This window comes from Pseudorasbora parva, chromosome 19 (assembly GCF_024679245.1).
Source record: "Pseudorasbora parva isolate DD20220531a chromosome 19, ASM2467924v1, whole genome shotgun sequence".
Taxonomy (NCBI): Eukaryota; Metazoa; Chordata; class Actinopteri; order Cypriniformes; family Gobionidae; genus Pseudorasbora; species Pseudorasbora parva.
The window spans coordinates 13,575,760-13,597,509 of NC_090190.1; the positions used below are offsets into that span (position 1 = coordinate 13,575,760).

A 21,750-nucleotide genomic window follows, 5' to 3' on the forward strand; every position below is an offset into this window, starting at 1 on the left:
TATTAGAAGGAATTTGTGAGTCAATCTGATTAATTTTGTGGATTTTGTCGACATTTAAGAGCAGACTATAACATAAATTCTATATAGGCCTATTATATATATATATATATATATATATATATATATATATATATATATATATATATATATATATATATATATATATATATATATATATATATATATATATATATGCATGCTATATATACACACACAATATATAATAAACGAACAACAAATAATTAACGTTACAATAATTTACCAAACAAGCTATGAACACTTATTTTGAAAAAGCAACTTCAGTTTGAGAACATGACATCACTTCCTGGCAAAGCACCGTTTTTGGGATTAGCTAGCTGCTTAGCTAGCCATGTCCTAATAGCCGGTGTTTGGGGTAAAATAGTATTAATAATATTAAGTCGCCGAACTACCACAGTTATCCGTTAAAAGTAAGGTGTTTAATCCTTTGCACTTCTTACCCAGATATGCACTGCTGATATGCATATGTGGGGTTAGTTTTCCCCCTGGAATTAACAACTGTTGTTAGCCTGTACATTATTATAGCAGTGGTGTTTAGTATAATAACAGCAATAATGTATGACTAGGATATGTTTTTTAATGATGTGGTTATTTTTTGCTTATGCGGTGTATTAAAATGAAGTGCGTCATTGTGAATTGTATTTATTATATGGGTGTTATGATGTCCGTCATTTTTCACCCATCTTTACTGCTAGCAGCACTAGTGGCAACATACGTTACTATAGAGACAAAATGAGAAGGCTCCCGTTATAATCAACGAAGCTTCACTACCAGCGTTTCTAGATACATGGTAAAACTATTAAGTGAGCTTCTTTGATTTAAATGGGTCCTGATTTGATCGTTAGTAGTGTATATGATGTGCTACATAGCAGTTAATTGGCAATATAAATCTTAGTAATCATTCTTCATCTTCCTGAAGAAACTTTGAATCAAGTCATGGAGGAACCAGGAGCCATAGAGGTGACCGTGAAAACGCTAGATTCCCAAAGCAGGACGTTCACTGTCAGGGGAGAGGTGTGTGTTCTAATTTATAAGTCATTGATGCTAACTTTATATAAGCTGAATTAATTTGCGCTGTGATTATTTTGTATGAGTTTCCCAAATAGCTTAGTATAAAACCATGTAACCTCTCTTACTTTCTCTCAGTGGACGGTGAAGCAGTTTAAAGAGCACATTGCTTCCTCCGTTGATATTCCGGTGGATAAACAGAGGTTGATTTACCAGGGTAAAGTGCTGCAGGATGACAGGACACTCACAGAATACAGTAAGTCACGCCTTTATGTCTGCTTTTGCACGTTTGCAGTAAGTTACTTCTCACTGTTTTACTCCGCTTATCCGTTTTTGGCGCGTTCCAGTCAGTGTATCACGCCACAGCGCCAGTAGGTGGATGGGCGACTGTCATTACCGAGTCATTGAATCGTTCACGTTACCGATTCGTTCCAAACACTGATTCATTCGGGCAGTAAACAGGTGACAATTTTCCCATACTACTCTTACTGTTTGTACCAGTGGCGATTTCTTTAAGACTGCAAGGGAAGCTCGGCTTCCCTTATAATGTCACAAAATTAATGGTCAAATATGTACTATTGTATTAACATTTTATTGACTAAAAATGCGTTAGAAAACGTTCATCTCCAAGATGAGTTTGTTCAGAATCAGTTACATATAGCAGGTCGGCTGACTCGATTTCCTTCTCATACATTCCCGCAGCTTCACAGTGCATTTTCCTATTGAAGCCCAGCGTCCATTGACTTCAATGGGGCTGCTTTGAACGGTTTTTTTCAGTGCTTCGAAACTAGACGGTCATTGGATAAACGCTGCGATTATGTCCCGCCCACGGACGCTCAGCGTCTCTGGGGGTGAATGGGGAGTGGGCTGGCCCGGACTCTGAGCTTCTGCGTGATGATTGGATGGTCTGTCAAAAGACTGCATCTCCTTTTGACTGACAGCGATTCTGTACTATAAGGAATCACTGAAGCTATTCGCGCTCAGTCCCATCGCGGATTTCTCGAGTTCAGTCGAAATAAAAACTAATGCAACCTATTTCTTTGATATTTGCTTGGCGAAATTGCTTGATTTTCATCATACATTTCACACAATTATACACCACATTCCTTGTTTCAGTTTTACAGAGTTTAATATTTTTTTTATAGCTCTGCTGGCCATTGAGAGGTCACTGGTCAAGTCACTTGAAAAGACTCCTAGTTGGGACGACAGGGTCACAGACCATTTTCTTGAAAAGGAACGTAGGGCAGAATTTACTTTTAAATAAATAGACAATTTTATGATGTAGGCCCGAAAATGAGCTTCCCCTCTCTGACAGACCAGTAGCCGCCACTGGTTTGTACCATATCTTACTATGGTACAAATGCTAAAAGTAGTCATTATATATCATACTATATATAATAAAGACAAAGTATGGCTGCATTGTTATTTGTATTTTTAAACTTGATCAAAATTGCTGCTTCTTTCAGTTAAAGTATAACCATCTGCTATTATCAACTGCTGGTTATTTATCCTGATAACGCTTTTTTATTTGACATTGCCATATTACATTGGTTTAAAGTTAAATCCCCAATCAGAGATTTCTTCTTATTAATACATTTTCTGCCCAGTGTTGAAAAACCATATGCACATGCTCTCTCTGCACTGCAAAATAAACACCTGGGGCCTGTACTATAATGGTAGTATAACAAACTCAGAGTTACAGGATTAGTTTCGAGTTGACAAAACCAAACCAATCTATCCAGGCTTTGTTGGTCTCATGACGCTGATCATCAGCTTTCTCTGTCAACTCAGGCTTTGATCCTGAGTTCAGGAGTTTAGCTATGACATCCGTAGTGAACCGCTAATCACATGCTGTGGATCAGTGATGTGACATCCGTAGTGAACCGCTAATCACATGCTGTGGATCAGTGATGTGACATCCGTAGTGAACCGCTGATCACATGCTGTGGATCAGTGATGTGACATCCGTAGTGAACCGCTAATCACATGCTGTGGATCAGTGATGTGACATCCGTAGTGAACCGCTAATCACATGCTGTGGATCAGTGATGTGACATCCGTAGTGAACCGCTAATCACATGCTGTGGATCAGTGATGTGACATCCGTAGTGAACCGCTAATCACATGCTGTGGATCAGTGATGTGACATCCGTAGTGAACAGCTAATCAGATGCTGTGGATCAGTGATGTGACATCCGTAGTGAACCGCTAATCACATGCTGTGGATCAGTGATGTGACATCCGTAGTGAACAGCTAATCAGATGCTGTGGATCAGTGATGTGACATCCGTAGTGAACCGCTAATCACATGCTGTGGATCAGTGATGTGACATCCGTAGTGAACCGCTAATCAGATGCTGTGGATCAGTGATGTGACATCCGTAGTGAACCGCTAATCACATGCTGTGGATCAGTGATGTGACATCCGTAGTGAACAGCTAATCAGATGCTGTGGATCAGTGATGTGACATCCGTAGTGAACCGCTAATCACATGCTGTGGATCAGTGATGTGACATCCGTAGTGAACAGCCAATCACATGCTGTGGATCAGTGATGTGACATTTGTAGTGAACAGCCAATCACATGCTGTGGATCAGTGATGTGACATTTGTAGTGAACAGCCAATCACATGCTGTGGATCAGTGATGTGACATTTGTAGTGAACAGCCAATCACATGCTGTGGATCAGTGATGTGACATCCGTATTCCGACATCCAACATCAGACATCCATTACTTTCTGAATTCTGAAAAAGTCATATAAAGTCAGAATTGCGAGTTAATATTTCACAATTCTGAGAAAGGCATATTTGTGAGATGTAAACTCACTATTTTGAGATAAAAAGCAATTATCTTTTAAAATGTTTTATTTTGTGTTTATAGTTAAATAATTATGTTCAAATGTAAAAAGAAATGTCTCGGATGAGAACAGCTTATATTTTTTGAGCAAAATAATGATTATAAGTTTAACCATTATCATACAGCCATAAGGCCAAGTAGATTGTTTTTTTTTTGTTTTGTTTTTTGTCTGTGATATAAATGATAAATCATTTTCTGGCAAGCATGTTTCTATAACAACTTTGCTGTTTTTCAGATGTTGATGGGAAGGTCATTCATCTTGTGGAGCGAGCGCCTCCTCAGAACAGTCAGTCCGGGGGTGGAGGAGGTGGAGTTTCTGGCTCCACGGATGGGGGATCCACCTCCTCTCAGTCAACCACTTTTCCAGGAACTTCGCACGATCGTAATGCAAACAACTACGTTATGCTGGGCACTTTTAACCTGCCTGTGAACATTATGGACTCACAGCAAATACAGGTTACAGTGCTTTCCTTATGTCAAGAAACACATGTTTGCAATACATGATCACTTAACCTCAGACATCCAATATAATACATACATGAATGATTCTGCTATCAAAGAAAATATACATTTCTTCACCCCTTTTAGATGTCAGTGCAGCAGATGTTGGCTGGTGTTGGAGATATTGGACGTAATGTTAGAGTGAGCACTAGCACTGGAGTGAGTCATCCTAACTTCACCTTTTATAGATTTACACAATAATAAACATTATAAGCAGTGTTCCTGAATGTTTGTCTTAGAAGCACTTGTGCTTTGTGACGTCACAGCCTATTGTTTAAAACGAAAGGTTATCTCTCGACACATCTACGGTCATTTATTTCCTCTCACAGAGCAGTGGCTCTGTGGATGTCCATATCAACGTGGACCAATCAGTGCAGAGCGAGCCCAGGATGAGGCTCCAGCTGGCTGAAAGCTTGCTGCGAGAGACTCAGGCTTTAATCCACAGGCTTGAGGTACAGAACAAACGTCCAACAAATAAAGCATTCTTATGGGATTTCTTATTTGTACATAAATAATGATTCAGGATGATGTTTGTTTTCAGGGTCAATCAAGTCAAACGTCATCTCAGCAGGAGACACCACCTTCTCAGCCATCATCATTTTCAGCACAACCAATGGACAGCTCCTCACCTCCACCCTCCTCCTCGTCTTCTGCTTCACAGACAGAAGGAACAACTCATTCTGGACCCAAGTAAGTGAAGAATATTAGGGTCAAAGGCAAATAAAGTGTTCATGTTAAGTAAAAGGAAAAACACATGTACAAAGCACGTAATGTACTTGTATTCATGTGATTTCATATGGTTTTGAAAATATCTATCAAGAAAAAGTTGAATTCAATGGCTCTAACAGTGTCATCTGGTGTAACCAGGAAATCATAAAATGTTTTTCTCACACCTTGAATAGATGTGTGATGTGTACACATCTTAATCAATATTTTCAAACATGTTTTAAAATATATTTTAAGGTAAAAAGTAAAAATATCATGATCATTATTTTCTAAATATCATTGTTTTTTAGGGGTCACACCACATGACATTTTAAAACCTGAACTTAACCTGCCTTGTTATAAAAAAGATCAAATTATGTAATATATATTCCTACTCAAAAATATGGGGTCAGTAGGAGTTATGTTTTTGAAAGAAATCGCTTATGCTCACCAAGCATTTTTCATTAAATAAATAAAAAAGCAATATTGTGAAATATCATTATAATTTAAAATACTATTTTTATTCTATTGTAGAATTTTAAAATGTAATTTATTAAAAACATCGAAACATTATTTGAAAAATGAATGTTAAATGAAAGATTTTTTTTTTTAATTATAAATATCTGTACTGTTATTCTTGCTGAATATAAGTATTAATTAACTTTAACATTAACGTGTTTCAATTTTCTCACTGTGTCAAAGATCTCCAATACGTTTTTCTCTGTCTCAACAGTCATCCAAGCCCTTTAGAGTTGGTGGAGGTTCTGTCAGAGGTGCGACGGGTGGAGGAGCGTCTCCGTCCTTTCATGGAGAGGACACATTCCATCCTTGGAGCGGCCAGTTCTGCTGACTACAATAACAATGTAAGGACTAGATCAGGGGCTCTCAACTGCACTTTCCTTGGGAGTTTAGTTCTAACCCTAATCAAACACCCGAACAATCTAATCACGGCCTTCAGGAATACTAGAAAGCTACAGGCATGTGAGTTCGATCACAGGAAAGTGGACTTCTGTGGAGTTGAGAACCCCTGCACTAGATAGTTGTAATGCTACATAATTCTCATGTGTGCTATAAAATGGCAGTGTTCGTTTTCTGAAAAGTTGTTGTTTTCTCGGACAGACTCAAGAACGTGAGGAAGATCAGCGCACTCTCAATTTGATTGGAGAGTCACTCCATCTCCTTGGCAATACATTGGTGTCTCTGAGTGACCTTCGATGCAATTTATCAGCTCAGCCTCCCCGCCACTTGCATGTGGTGCGGCCGATGTCTCACTACACCTCCCCGGTCGTGATGCCCAGTGGACTGCCCCATATTCCCATTCCGGTGAGCTAACCACTATACGTTCAAAACAATTTTCATACGGTTAGCATCAAACAGTCAATTTAGCAAAATATGTAATCTTCCAGGTGAACCTGGGCTCCACTGTGACCCTGACTTCAAACAGCAGACAGACGAGTGAGGGTCAGGCCCAACCCTCACAGCCAAGCAACCAATCCGAGCTAAATGGCCAGGCACAACCTCCTCCACCGAATGGAGCCAGTCAACAGACAGGTCACGGTCAGGGGACTCCAAGAGTGATCAGAATCACTCACCAAACCATGGAGCCAGTGGTCATGATGCAGATGAACCTGGATGGTATGTCAACAGACCAACTCACTCAATCAGACCCCAGTGATTTTAGCATTGTGTTTCAGCCATGCTGCCCATTCCTGGTCTGCTACAAAACACTTTTCTTCATCATTCTGATCTTTGCAATTTTAAAATAGTTGCTTTCAGAAAATTACTTTTTCAGACCCGGAATGGGTAGCTGTAGTGTCACTGCCAACCACTGATCTGTGCATTTCTGTGCAGCAGATTCAGACAGTGGAGTGCAGGGCCAAAGGCAACAGAACCCCAGCGCTGCTGGAGAGACTGGTTAGTTTCCACCTCTCTCTATAGTCATTAACCAGCTGTGCCAAAATTAACATGTGATGTGTGTCTTAAAGGAATAGTTCACTCAAAAAAAAATGCATTCTACCATCATTTGCAGGCCCTCATATTGTTTAAACCCATTTAACTCCCTGGGTTAATTTTAACGATCTGAGCATGGTCTGAAACGCATGCTGCAGGTGCACCTAGGTCCGAATCTACTTTTGCTAGTTTAACGGCATAAAAACGGTCTGCGTGCCAGGTGCATGTTCTAAAAGGGCTGTACCTACTCTCTAAATGAGTCATGGGGGTGTTTTAGGCTTAATGTGCGATTAAACCAAGAAAGGGTCTCATCTCCCATATCCTTTAAAAGCCACTTTCACTCACACTGTGGCTGATTCGCTACTTGCATGGCGGAATTTGCAAGCGGAAAGACTGAACGCTTGTCCAGTGAGGAACCCTTTTATTTTTAATATTTATAAATAACTTAAATGCTTTAGACCAGATTTATGTTGGTCAATGGCGCAGCCGATTTAAGTTGCCACAAAATAGCAATGTGCCTGAACACACCTCAGACCAGCACACACATGGGTGAACAGATTGCCGTGAGTGCATTTGCTATTTAAAAAACGTGGCGCGGGACGTGAAAATGATAACTGCGTCGGGCTGAAACTAGAAAAAAACACTTGTCACGCCAGGCGTATGATAGGACACCCTGTCTTCCATTTCACACAAAACAGCAATATTTACAGAAATTCCAGAGTGCTTGTTCTCCATACAACAGAAGTAAAACATACAAATGAGCTCCATTTGAAGAAGTAAAAGCTCTCTGATCAAGTGTTATTTTAGTATTATTTATAAACTGTTACAGTAATTATTAAAGGTCCCGTTCTTCGCGATCCCGTTCTTCGCGATTCCATCTTACAAACTTTAGTTAGTCTGACATGTTGCTGTTAGAGCATAAATAATACCTGTAAAATTATAAAGCTCAAAGTTCAATGCCAAGCGAGATATTTAATTTAACAGAAGTTCCCTTTCAAAGCCTACAGCGAACAGCCAGTTTGGACTACACCTCTGCACTTCCTTGCATGAATAACGTAACTAGAACCGTTTGTTGACTAACCCTCCGCCCACAAGAACACGCAAAATAAATGCGCAATAAAGCAGCGCTTGCATCTCCCCGTTATGGTAAGAGGCGGGACCTTTCCGAGCAAAGTGCGATAAGCTGCTGTCCAATCACAAGACGGGAAGCGCTGGCCCAATCAGAACTCGTTACGTGTTTCTAAGGAGGGACTTCATAGAACAAGGAAATCATCAGGCCGTTTTAAGGACAGAGGAAATAGCGCTGGACAGATAAGTAAATAGTGTGAAAAATACTGTGTTTTTTTACACGCGAAACATGAACTCATGTTATATTGCACACTGTAAACATAATCAAAGCTTCGAAAACACGTGAAAAACATGACCTTTAATATTTAGTATTAGCTTTTATATAATTTCAGTTTTCATTTTAAAGCTATTGTGTTATGTCCCTTTTTATTTTTTATTTATATTTAGCTTTGATTTATTTTATTTTATGGTTTTATTTTAGCAATTTTAGTGCTTAAATTTTTCCTTTTTTAGGACTTCGTTTTTGAACTAATATTTGTATTTGAATGTATTTTATCTTTATTTCAGTGAATAAGAACAATTAATCCGTGCAAGATAATACACATTAAAAAAGTGGTTTGCCGTTGTAATCTTTAATGAAAATCTAAAAAGTAACTTCCGGTCTGGAATGGCGTTCCCTTTCCGATGACGGTAGAATGATGGCTTGGGATGGAAAATCCTTAACCACTCCCCTCCAACCGTTAGCCTGCTATGAGCGCAAGATAGAGAAGAGTAGCGCTGAGGTAAAACCCTGCCCTCTATTCAATATTCTGTTTCATTTAGAAATACGTCACAGCACTGAAATAAAATCAGTTTCAACTTCCGGTTCACTGGGACTTTAATAGTTTTAGTTATCAATAACAACACTGCTCTGGACATTCTTTAGAAGTCATCATTTTGTGTTCTATGGAAGAACGAAAGTCATAGATGTTTGGAACAACTTGAGGGTGAGTAAATGATGTCAGTTTGAGCAGTGATTAAGCACTGTTTGTGCAATGGAATGTAAAGCAGCTATTGTTAGTCAGTTGTCTGTAGAATTCAGACTTACAGCAGTTTCATTTGTCAGCAGTGTTAATAGTCTCTCTTCACTGAGTTCTCTATATCTGTGCTCTAAAGGCACCACAGCGCCCATCCACGTACCAGGTCTGCCGCCAGAGTTCATGCAGGCCATCATGCATCAGATCTCCCAGCAGGCTGTCGCCATGGCAACTGCAGCCTCTGCCGGACACCAGGGGCAGCAGCAGGGCACTGCTGGCACAAATGCTCAGAATGGAGAAAACCCAGCCCCTCCACCACCTCAGGCCAGGGTGGTCATCACGCGCCCCTCCTTATCCCCACGCGTCCCCCAGCCCATGAGCACCAGGGGCACCACCATCAACCTACGGTCAGCAGTGCCCCCCTCAGCAGGACAACAGACTAATCAAGTATGAAACTTTGTTACATTACAGGGCTCAAATCTAAATATTTTTCTAGAGAGAGAACTCAATTCAGTATTCGCGGGCTCGTGGGATCTGAATTGAGTTCTTGAGCTTGAGTGGTTTTAAATTGGTTGAATGTTTAAATTGGCAGGACTTAAAAACACATGCATAAACGTTTTATGCTCGAATGGGCCTGAGCATCTTTCATGCTGGCCCAGATCCATCAGGCAGTCCTTATTGTCGAGCTCTGCATTATTCTATTTTGGAGAGATATAAAACTTATAGTTCTGTTTTCATTCCTCAATCAAGGGCAATCCTATGATGTCCTCTCCTCTCACACAGATGGTCAGTGGTTTGGTTGGGCAGCTTTTGATGCCATTGCACACAGGTAAGTTGTCCTTACCTATTAAGTTCCTGTGTTAAGCAACACACAGCTTATAAAGACATCATGTTTTCCATTGTCAGGGGACCAGACTTCCTCTACCTCATCATCCCAGTCCTTCTCTTTCTCTACTTCCTCATCTACCTCTTCCTCCTCCTCTTCTTCCTCCTCTTCCTCCTCCTCTTTCTCCTCTTCCACTGCTCCATCCTCTACCAACACGTCCGGTCAGACGTCCACCCATACCACCAGCACGGCGTCTGTGGGTCAGTCCCAAGAGGGCGGCCCAGGAGATAACCTAGCTCAGCTTCTGGGTTCTCTCCTGGGAGGAGTTGCGGGAGCTGGTGGAGGGGTGTCTGGAGGTGCTCCCTCTATTACAGTGACTATTCCAGGTGTCCCTGCATTCATCCAAGGCTTGTCTGAGTTCATTCAGGTTGGTGTTTTTTTTAGTGGTATACTGATATATCGGCAAATAGTACATAGCATTTTTATTTATTGCCATTGACTGGTAAGCTAGCGGTCAATAATATCGGGCGACCACTAGGGCTTTTCTTTGTCTTTGCGGTCTGATCTTACAAAATGTGTCCATTCGAATGCCCTGTTTTCTTTTCAGTCCGGTCAGCCTGTGTTTCCTCCCTCAAACCAGCAGCCTCCACCCTCACAAGTCACACCACCTGCCCCTCCAGGACCCACCCCCACTACTGCCCCTCAGCCTCCCAGTGGAGGTGGAGAGACCCTCAGCCCTGAGCTTTTCACAGGCATTGTGCAGGGTGTCCTGTCCACCATGATGGGCTCTCTGGGGGCTGGCCAAGGCAATACCGAAAGCATCGCCCAGTTTATCCAGAGACTTTCCCAGACCAGCAACCTCTTCACACCTGGATCTGGAGATGCAGTGGGTAAGGCCTACTGTGTTCCTGTAGCACAACCCAGAGTACAGCACAATGCCACAATTTATGACTTACTTTGTGTCGTCTCTGTTTGTTTGGTAGGGTTCTTTGGAGATCTGCTGTCTCTGGTTTGTCAGAGTTTCTCAATGGTGGACATGGTTTTGCTGCTGCATGGTAATCCTCAGCCTCTGAGCCGCATCCAGCCCCAACTCACAACCTTCTTCACTGAGCACTATCTGCAGGGCCGAGAGCCCAATGATGCCAACATAGCTGTGAGTCTGAGCTCACACCACTTTCATGTGACCTTCACTACGTCAGTTCTACATGAAGATCTCCTATACTGTCAAATGTATTCCGTGAAATGTCACACGGGTGATGGTATTGTTTCTGTTATTTAGAGTGCTGCTGAGGATCTGATCAATGGACTTGAAGAGTATGTTGCAGAGAGTTTTGTAAGTCTTGTTTTCTGATTGATCCTGTAATATTTTGCTCACCAGACACTTTATCTGATAGTCCCTGTGCCCTATTCGTTTCAGTCCACGGTGACTGTTCGAGAGGGAGTGGACATCATCCAAACCAACATGTCCTTCCTGAGACAGCAGTTCACTCGCATGGCTACTCACATTCTGCGCTGTACAGGTGACCACCACACTATCCACACAAACACAGACCCAAAAACTACTCTGGCCCAAACATTCAAATTCAATGAATTTCTCTCCTTGGAGACATTTTTACAATATAATCTGATCAATAAAATCATTTCAAAGGATATGATACAAGGTACAAATGGCATTTGGCAATATGTAACCATTTTTAAAACTTTCTCATAAATTATTTTATTGTTATTTATATGCAGTTATAGTATTTATTCAATTAGCTTTTATTTTGATATTTTCACTCTTCATTTAATTTTACTACTGATGTGCTTTTTCCATTAAAATGTATGTCTTATAAGGGGTCATTAATAAAAAATAAAAATACAATTCCTTGGTCTTTTACATTTAAGAGGTAATTGTACTATAAAAATACCCTGTAAATTCCAGAACTCAAAACTTGCTTGTTAGTCCAAAAACTGCTTTTGTTGAAACCAAGTTCCCAAAATTGCCTCAGTATGATATCATAGTGTGACAAAAGGCGGCCTCTGCAGATTATCAACAGCAACTTATACAGCAGTGCTTCTTTAGCCCCGTACACCTATTTGCGCATGTAATGTAATAGTAAATACAAGAGAGATGCAAACACAGGATTACTCCAGCAACAAAATGATAGTTGCCTCTGAGGATTACAAGATGTTTTGAATTGCCAAGTTGTGGAGAAAAACATTGCCTTCCTTCTAATCCTAAGCATGGATGAAGTTTAATTTTTAACAAAGTTCTAGATCACGTCAGTAAGGCATTGTCCATTTGCTTTATTTTACTGCTAAGAAACAGTTTGACCCATGATATTCAGAGAGACTAAAAATAAAAGATGATTCAGTGCTGAATCCAACAGTAATTTCGCAACACACAAGTGCAACCATTATCATGTGTCACTATTGCTTTGTCTGTTAGCCTTGAGATCGTTTGATATGCAAACCTGGTGTCATCAAACTACACCTCTGTTTTGAATAGGCGCTCTATAGCGGACAGAAAAATTACATAGTGCATCTTTAAGTTAAAGGTAGTGTATGTAAGATTGTGGCCAAAACTGGTACTGCAATCACTTTCAAATTACTGTAGAGTGGTGTATCCCCTCTCCCCCTCCCCCTGAGTTGAGGTTGCCAGATAGGCTGCAGGATCCAGCAGGAACGTTTGTATCTGCAGCTGTGGTAACTAGAGCAGAGCTGGCAACCTGGATGCCAAAACACTACTGACTTTGTGATTGGTAGATAGGTGGAGGGTGGGGCTTCAGGCCAAAACACAACATGTCAACATCAACATCAGTTGAGGGCTGCAACAACAACTTTTAAATGACAATATCTTGTCCAGACTACTGTTGTCAGTGATATAAGTATTTGAAATTAACATGATTTATTAATGTGTAGTGGCATCTCAGGGCCATTATATGATTAACTGAAATGCATTTCTTACATACAGTTCCTTTAACAAAAACAATTTTTAATAGGTTTAACTTAACTATAACAACACTGTTTCTAATGTGTTTCCAGATAACACGTTTGGCCAGCGCTTGCTGTACCTGTGCACTCAGGGTCTGTTTGAATGTTTGGCCCTCAATCTATACTGCTTAAGAGGAGAACAAAGAGCTTTAACCACTGTTATCAACCACCGAATTGTAAGATCCATTGATTCATCCTCATGACGATGGTTTGGTGTTGCATTGAATACATATCTTATGACACTTTCATGTTTTGTTCCTCACTCAGAGGAGAATGTCGGCAGAAGTGAACCCCAGTCTGGTGAACTGGTTGACCAGTATGATGACCATGAGGCTGCATGTGATTTTAGAGCACAACCCAGTCACTGAGGACCAGATCCAGCATTACGTCATCTATACACAGGTCCTTTATTTAGATCAGGAGTGTCCAATTCTGTTCCTGGAAGGCCAACTTCAACCAGCTCCAACACGCTTGCCTGGAAATTTCTAGGCTCTGTCCGAAATCGTCCCCTATGCCCTCATTCGCTATTCCCTCCATTACACCACTAATATAGTCCACTTAAAGAAGTTAATTCAAACGAGTGCGCAAATTCAGACGCTGAGTGCGCCTGGAGAACTTCGCAAACTGGCAGCTCCAGTAGTAATGAAAAGATTTATCTTCAACTCTGTCATAGAAAAATAGCATGTATAAACCTAAATTAAACAATTTGATAATAAATTTAAAAGGATTTATACCTGTAGGAAATTACGCTGTACCCACATTGGACTGGCGGTTTGAAAAATCGATGGATGGATGTTTCAGCTGCGGGCGCCATCTTCTAGCGAGGGAATTCATTCAGCACTACCTGCATTATGGGTATTCTCTAGCCATTGAGTGAGTATACGTTATTGCAGTGCATTATGGCCTTAAGTGCACTCGATAACGTCCACTATAGTTTCGGACACCACTACAAATGGCTGTCACTGCAAGTAGTGCCCTATTTAAGGCGATTTCAGAAACAGCCCTTGATTTGCTGATTCAGGTGTTTTTCATTCGTGTTGGAGCTAAACTCTGCAGGATTGTTGCCCTCCAGGAACAGCTTTGGACACCTGATAGACTTATCCCCTCATCAGGACTGACTCCCGAACTGAGTCACAGAATACAGAAGTGAATATGCTTCTATTATCTTTTTCATGTACAGAGCGAGTCTTCTCAGAGAACAGATGCACAAGCAAGCCAGCAGTCAGATAACATGAGTGTTGAGGTATGCTTCAACAAATGTCTGGTTCACTGCCACAGAAAATTATTATTTGTAAATGAGCTGCTTGAAAAGTATGAAGGTAAATGCAACTTTACCTTAACTATATACACACTTAATTAATTGTATAAATATTGTATTATTTTCTTGTAATAAAACAGTTTGGCATCACTAAATTAGACGATATATCAAAAAAGTAACATCAAATGCATTTATAATGTTACAAAAGATTTCTATTTCAAATAAATGCTGTTCTTATGAACTTTCTGGTCATCGATTAATCCTGAAAAAAATGATAAGCTGTTTCCACAAAGATATTAAGGGGTTAGTTCACCCAAAAATGTAAATTATGTCATTAATTACTTACCCTCATGTCGTTCGACACCCATAAGACCTCCGTTCATCTTCAGAACACAACACATTTTTTTTGTTGAAATCCGATGGCTCAGAAAGGCCTTCATTGACACCAATGTCCTTTCCTCTCTCAAGACCCATAAAAGGCACTAAAGACGTCGGTACAAAGCCCATCTCACTACAGTGGCTCTACAATCATTTTATGTAGTGACAAGAATAGTTTTTGTGCGCAAAAAAACAACTAAATAACGACTTATATAGTGATGGGCCGAATTCGAAACAGCGTCCTGAAGCATCGGAACCTAATGAATTAGCGTATCGATTCAGGATTCGTATCACCACAGTCACGGGATTTCAGCAGTTTGGCAGTTTGACACACGATCCGAATCATGAATCAATTCGCTGATTCATTAAGCTCCGAAGTTTCAGGAAGCTGTGTTTTTGAAAACGACCATCTCTTTATAAGTCATTTTTTAGGGTTTTTTTGCACACAAAAACTATTCTCGTCGCTTCATAAAATGATTGTAGAGCCACTATAGTGAGATGGACTTTGTAACGACGTCTTTAGTGCCTTTATGGGTCTTGAGAGCAGAAATGTCATTGTGGCCAATGAAGGCCTTTCTGAGTCATTGGGTTTCAACAAAAATATCTTCATTTGTGTTCTGAAGATGAACGGAGGTCTTACGGGTGCAGCACGACATGAGAGTAAGTAATTAATGGCAGTGAATCATTATTGATAATTAATGACTCAATAATTGAATTTTCATTTCTGGGTGAACTAACCTTTTAAGCAGCACAACTGTTGATAGTACATCTGGGTGTGTCCTGCACTATAAACTGTATGTTATGATAGTAATATGTAATTATATATATTCCAGATGGAAGAAGGTCTGTCTCCTGCTCCTGCCACCACTGCCGAGGAAGTCATGGCATCCTCAGGAGACACTGCTGATGTTGATGAACCCCCCGGCAGGCCGTCGTTAGAAGAGTTGCGAGGAGCGGTAGCCATGGCAACCACAGACAGGGAGGCGTCAACTGGAGAGGCGGAGCCATGGGCTGCAACTGTTCCACCCGTGAGACTCAATTGTCTACTTTGTCTATTGATTCCGTGTATCTGCTAAAAGTATGTCAGGCTTTTGTTGTACACTAGCGTATAAATGACTTCAAAGATAGCACAAACAGGGATGCACTGATATAAAAATTCTGGCTAATAGCTAGAATTCTTTGTATTTTGTGGCTCATGACAGATAAATGCCCATTGTTAAAATTAAACTTTATTCATTTATTATATTTAGTCTATAAATAATAACGAGAATGTTTTGATATTTGTGTTTATCAGGAGTGGGTACCCATCATAAGACATGACATGTTGACACAGAGGAAGATGAAAGCACAGCCCCCTCTGTCTGATGCTTATCTGCACGGTATGCCAGCCAAGAGGAGGAAGGTCTGTACACCAACTGCATTCTAACAGTTCATTCAAACTGCACTGCAATGATCAGATATCCCTCCTTTACATGCATGTGGCTCACAGACCGCACAGGGGGAGGGTCCTCACCTCTCTTTAGCTGAAGCCGTGAGTCGAGCTGCCAGGACAGCAGGGGTGCGCCCTGTTACTGCCCCAGACAGCCTACAGGGGGAGCTGGAGGCACCAGAGCTGCAGGAAGCATACGCACAACAGGTAAGAAGCTAAAACCACACCTAATCCATTCCAAAGTTATTGTAGTATTTATTAAAGGGTTATTTCACCCATAAATTAAAATTCTGTCATTAATTACTCGCACTAATGTCTTTCCAGACCTGTACGATTTTCATTCATTGTCGGAACACAAGTGAAGGTTATGCTCCTCCATAGACAGCTACGTAACTGAAATTTTGATGCTTCAAAAAGTTGAAGCTGCTCTGTGTAACTTTTTTAGTTCATTCTTAGCTAAAAACAGTTCTTTTAAAAATATATGTGCTCATTAATGTGTATTTACTTCTTTCAAGTAATAAAGTATTCTTGTAAGTTTATAATATGCCATTGAAAATACATACGGGTAAGGGGTTTGGATGCCGGTCGCCATGTTGCCCCTCCATCTTGAAAGTACATTAGCCAAAGAGGGACATACCCATAAATTCAAGCTTCTCCTTTCGCGTTTTAACACTCGATGGCCGTGTCGAATGTGAAGAGGGGGATTGCCATATTAATCTTGGACTAAATCGGCCACCGTAGGAGTTAAAACGAAATCAGAATTGAGAGGAACAGAAACTAATATTCACTGGATGGTCATATACCTTTTCACCGCTAGATGGGGGAAAATATCACACAGTGTAGCTTTAATAAAGAGATTGTAAAACTAATCAATATGTATTTAGCGGTTTAATCGAATATTTTCTGTAGAGACTCGATCACTTTATATGATGAAAATATTGAATATTGGCTTTTATTCACATAAGCATTCATCAACTCACACATCAGTAGTGGTAGACGGAAGCTCAAGCATGTTCGCTTGGCATGCAGGAACCAATGAGGTTTATTCTGAACAAAAGATGAACGAAAGTCTTATGGGTTTGGAACGACATGAGGGAGAGTAATTAGTGATAACATTTTCATTTTTGATTGAACTAATCCTTTAATATTTTGGATTTGGTTTTATCTTTATAGTTTCAGTTTCATTTTAGTTTAAATTTCTTTAATAATTTTGCTGTGCTTTTATATATTTATTTAAACAATTTTTTTAAATTTAGAATTAAAAATGTTACGTTTTTCATCTAATATATTTATTTTCAGTTAATGATTAGGTACCAGTTTAGATACCAATTACAACAATTCCACATTAGTTGTCCACATAGAACATTAGTTTACATTATTAAAGTGCCCATTTTATGCTATTTCAAAGGTTCCTAATTTAGTTTTGGAGGTCTTCTACATGGATCCAAGATTTTAAAAAACTTTAATTTTTCTCATAACATTCATTGAAGCACCTCTTTTCTCACAGTGTCTGCAATAGTTTGTGTATATGTATATATATATATGCAACCTATTATATATATATATATTAGGGCCGGGACTTTAACGCGTTAATTAAGATTAATTAACTACGGGACTTTAACGCGTTAATTAATTACGCAAAAAAAAAAAAAAAAAATTAATCGCACTTATTTTTGCCCCGCGGAACGTTTTTCAATGAATGAGTTTTGACGGACCGATTATACTGGAACACCAACTAGCGCTCATGAGTCACGACAACAACCATGAAAACAACAAACCATAGTGAACATGAACGAAGAAGCTGATGAGACCGTTTTGCTTGGCCCCGTGGATGGGAAATTTAGTTTTAAAAAACGAAATGATGGAAGCGTCGACAAGAGCATGGTTGTGTGCAAGCTATACAACAGGGGTATCCAAAGTCGGTCCTGGAGGGCCACTGACGTCCTGCAGAGTTTAGCTCCAGCTTGCCTCAATACACTGCTAAAGTTTCTAGTATGCCTAATAAGACCTTAATGAGCTGGTACAGGTGTGTTTAATTGGGGTTAGAGCTAAACTCAGCAGAACAGTGGCTCTCCAGGAGCAGGATTGGACACCCCTGCTATACAACAAGGAATTAGCGTATCACCGCAGCACATCGAGCCTCAAATATCACAAATATGCTTTTGCTACACTTAATGGCAAACATTGCACTGGTCTGCTGGACTGAAATAAATAAACAATATTTTGTTGATTAAGCTTATGTATTCAGTCATTATTCAATGGTATACTAAAAATACATGTGAAAAATTACTTCTCATTGTTCTCAGGTAAAATATTTATATGCGATTAAAATGCGATTAATTTCGATTAATTAATTACAAAGCCTCTAATTAATTAGATTAATTTTTTTAATCGAGTCCCGGCCCTAATATATATATATATATATATATATATATATATATATATGCAACCTATTATTATATATATATATATATATATATATATATATATATATATATATATATATATATATATATATATATATATATATATATATATATAATAGGTTGCATACACACTGGAAGTGTGTGTGTGTGTGTGTGTGTGTGTGTGTGTGTGTGTGTGTGTGTGTGTGTGTGTGTGTGTGTGTGTGTGTGTGTGTGTGTGTGTGTGTGTGTGTGTGTGTGTGTGTGTGTATATATATATATATATATATATATATATATATATATAATATACACACACTCACCTAAAGGATTATTAGGAACAACTGTTCAATTTCTCATTAATGCAATTAACTAAGCAGCCAATCACATGGCAGTTGCTTCAATGCATTTAGGGGTGTGTTCCTGGTCAAGATAATCTCCTGAACTCCAAACTGAATGTCAGAATGGGAAAGAAAGGTGATTTAAGCAATTCTGAGCGCTGCATGGTTGTTGGTGCCAGACGGGCCGGTCTGAGTATTTCACAATCTGCTCAGTTACTGGGATTTTCACGCACAACCATTTCTAGGGTTTACAAAGAATGGTGTGAAAAGGGAAAAACATCCAGTATGCGGCAGTCCTGTGGGTGAAAATGCCTTGTTGATGCTAGAGGTCAGAGGAGAATGGGCCGGTTGATTCAAGCTGATAAAAGAGCAACTTTGACTGAAATAACCACTCGTTACAACCGAGGTATGCAGCAAAGCATGTGCAAAACACACACAATCTTGAGGTGGATTGGCTACAACAGCAGAAGACCCCACTGGGTACCACTCATCTCCACTACAAATAGGAAAAAGAGGCTACAATTTGCACAAGCTCACCAAAATTGGACAGTTGAAGACTGGAAAAATGTTGCCTGGTCTGATTTGGTCTGATTTAGTCAGAATTGTGTAAACAGAATGAGAACATGGATCCATCAGGCCTTGTTACCACTGTGCAGGCTGGTGGTGGTGGTGTAATGGTGTGGGGGATGTTTTCTTGGCACACTGTTTAAATTTTGGGCATTGTTTAAATGCCACGGCCTACCTGAGCATTGTTTCAGACCATGTCCATTCCTTTATGACCACCATGTGCCCATCCTCTGATGGCTACTTGCAGCAGGATAATGCACCATGTCACAAAGCTCTAATAATTTCAAATTTGTTTCTTGAACATGACAATGAGTTCACTGTACTAAAATTGCCCCCACAGTCATCAGATCTCAACCCAATAGAGCATCTTTGGGATGTGGTGGAATGGGAGCTTCGTGCCCTGGATGTGCATCCCACAAATCTCCATCAACTGCAAGATGCTATCCTATCAATATGGGCTCAAACACAGTATTAGTTTGGAGTTCCTAATAATCCTTAAGGTGAATGTGTATATATAATGATCGTGCTGGTTTTTTGACCCTCTTCAACAGTAGTAATGACGTTGAGAATATTAGATAAGATTCGTCTAATATGAGGTAGGAAATAAATACTGTTTGATTTCTCGCAGAAACCGATCGTTTTGTGTCTTAAGACATTTATGTGTCGCCACAAACCACAAGGTTTAATATGGATTCATATGTCTGTGTGTTTTTTACTCTCATAGAAATACACCCCATTGACATGCATTATATGTATATGAGCAATGGTTGGAGTTAAAAATCTTCTTTTGTGTTCTACTGAAGAAACAAACACACCTACCCTGGGGTGATGCCCTGGGGCTGAGAAGATAAACATCACATTTTCATTTTTGGGTGACCTATTACATTTACATTTATGCATTTGGCTGACGCTTTTAACCAAAGCGACTTACATTGCATTCAAGGCACACATTTTTACATTGTCATTTCTTGCTTTCCCTGGGAATCGAACCCACGACCTTGGCGTTGCTAGCGCCACACTCTACTGGTTGAGCTACTGGAAAACACTATCCCTTTAAAACCCTTTTTCATTCTTAATTGTCTTCTAGGTGAAGAGTGATATAAAGAAAAGACTGAGTGATGATCCAGACTACAACCACCAGCGCTTTCCCAACACACACAGAGCTTTTTCTGAGGACTCTTAACCCGACAGCTCCATTTACACATCTGTCTTGTCATCTGTCAAGCACACAGTCATGACCATGACGTCTCGAAAGGAACAGCTAATAGTGTCTCATGCCTTGAGGGAACCCAGTTGTTTTGAAATCGGTAACTGACACATAACTCAGATGTCTGCCATAGTCAAATGTGTGGATAGTGACTAAATATAGTGCCGGTGAACTAGACCGGCCATAGAAGCAGAAGAAACTAGACTTTCTTCCATCTACATGGCATCCATCTTATATTCTTTGTAGATGTCAGCAGTCGTCACAGTCAGTTTTACACTGACAGGATTTATGTATGTCCATTGTAAATTAGCTGTACATTGTTGTACTAAGTTGTTTTAATATTGATAATAATAGCAGTTGTATTAGACACATACAGTAAACATGAAGAATTCATTTCAGCTTGACCTGCTCAATGTGTAGATAAAGATGATGCCAAAATGGGTGTTTACAAGGTGCAGATATGTTGAACATGATTAGATGTACAGCACTGCACATTCGTCACTGAGGACTGGAAGTGGTTTTAGTCATAGTGATGCCATAGAGCTGTTACTTGTAATTATTTCTTGCATGCCAAAAACATCCTGTTGGCTCCATAAATTCATGTTGTTCATGAATGTGGCTGTTATGAATAAAATTATCCAAGTCTAGAATTACTTCTAGTTTTGAAAAAAATTAAATCCTGTCTGCCTCATTATGTTTGGTCACTAAAAGTAAAGAAACATTCCTTTGCTAAACACTTTCAAGTGGTGTCGCATTTCTTTTTTAAAGATTGAAAATTTTGAGTTGGGGGGAAGTTTTGTTGATCTTCTATGGCTCAACCATTCAACCCTGATACAAAAAAAAAAACAATTAACAAACACATGTTTTTCTTTAATTTATGGGAAACACTATATTACCAAAAGTATTGGGACATTCCTCCAAATCATTGTATTTAGGTGTTTTGCTCCTAGGCATGCAGACTGCTCCTACAAACATTTGTGAAAGAATGGGATGCTCTCGAGCTCAGTGAATTTAAAGGAAGTGTATGTTAGATTGTGGTCAAAACTGGTACTGCAATCACTATCGCCTCTCCCCTGACTCGAGGTTGCCAGATATACTGCAGAATCCAGCAGGAACGTTTGTAGCTGCAGCTGTGGGAACTAGATCAGAGCTGGCATGCCGGATGCCGAAACAAATGATTGGTAGATAGGTGGAGGGCGGAGCTTCAGGCCAAAACAC

General features: G+C 39.9%; 1 protein-coding gene across 5 annotated transcripts; it reads left to right on the forward strand.

Annotated features, from left to right (window-relative positions):
* The first annotated feature begins 306 nt into the window (after positions 1 to 306).
* On the forward strand, positions 307 to 21,268 carry bag6l (BCL2 associated athanogene 6, like). Of its 5 annotated transcripts, none has more exons than XM_067425232.1 (25): positions 307 to 449; positions 959 to 1,053; positions 1,186 to 1,303; positions 4,141 to 4,361; positions 4,494 to 4,565; positions 4,736 to 4,858; positions 4,948 to 5,096; positions 5,845 to 5,974; positions 6,231 to 6,434; positions 6,518 to 6,746; positions 6,963 to 7,025; positions 9,285 to 9,592; positions 9,896 to 9,974; positions 10,052 to 10,398; positions 10,579 to 10,861; positions 10,955 to 11,124; positions 11,251 to 11,304; positions 11,389 to 11,491; positions 12,999 to 13,123; positions 13,215 to 13,349; positions 14,128 to 14,190; positions 15,417 to 15,611; positions 15,878 to 15,985; positions 16,073 to 16,219; positions 20,413 to 21,268. In XM_067425232.1, the coding sequence occupies exons 2-25, from the start codon at positions 976 to 978 to the stop codon at positions 20,506 to 20,508; spliced, it is 3,600 nt and encodes a 1,199-aa protein (XP_067281333.1). In that variant the 5' UTR covers positions 307 to 449; positions 959 to 975; the 3' UTR covers positions 20,509 to 21,268. The 5 variants fall into 5 exon arrangements, with proteins under 5 accessions (XP_067281333.1, XP_067281335.1, XP_067281336.1 ...); XM_067425234.1 differs by having other exon boundaries at positions 10,612 to 10,861; XM_067425235.1 differs by having other exon boundaries at positions 10,615 to 10,861.
* The last annotated feature ends 482 nt before the right edge of the window (positions 21,269 to 21,750 follow it).

Coding starts and splice junctions, on each gene's coding strand:
- bag6l (XM_067425232.1), top strand. CDS start 976: ATGGAGGAACCAGGAGCCATAGAGGTGACCGTGAAAACGCTAGATTCC. Junction 5,975..6,230: donor CTGCTGACTACAATAACAAT/GTAAGGACTAGA, acceptor TTTCTCGGACAG/ACTCAAGAACGTGAGGAAGA. Junction 10,399..10,578: donor GCTTGTCTGAGTTCATTCAG/GTTGGTGTTTTT, acceptor TTTTCTTTTCAG/TCCGGTCAGCCTGTGTTTCC.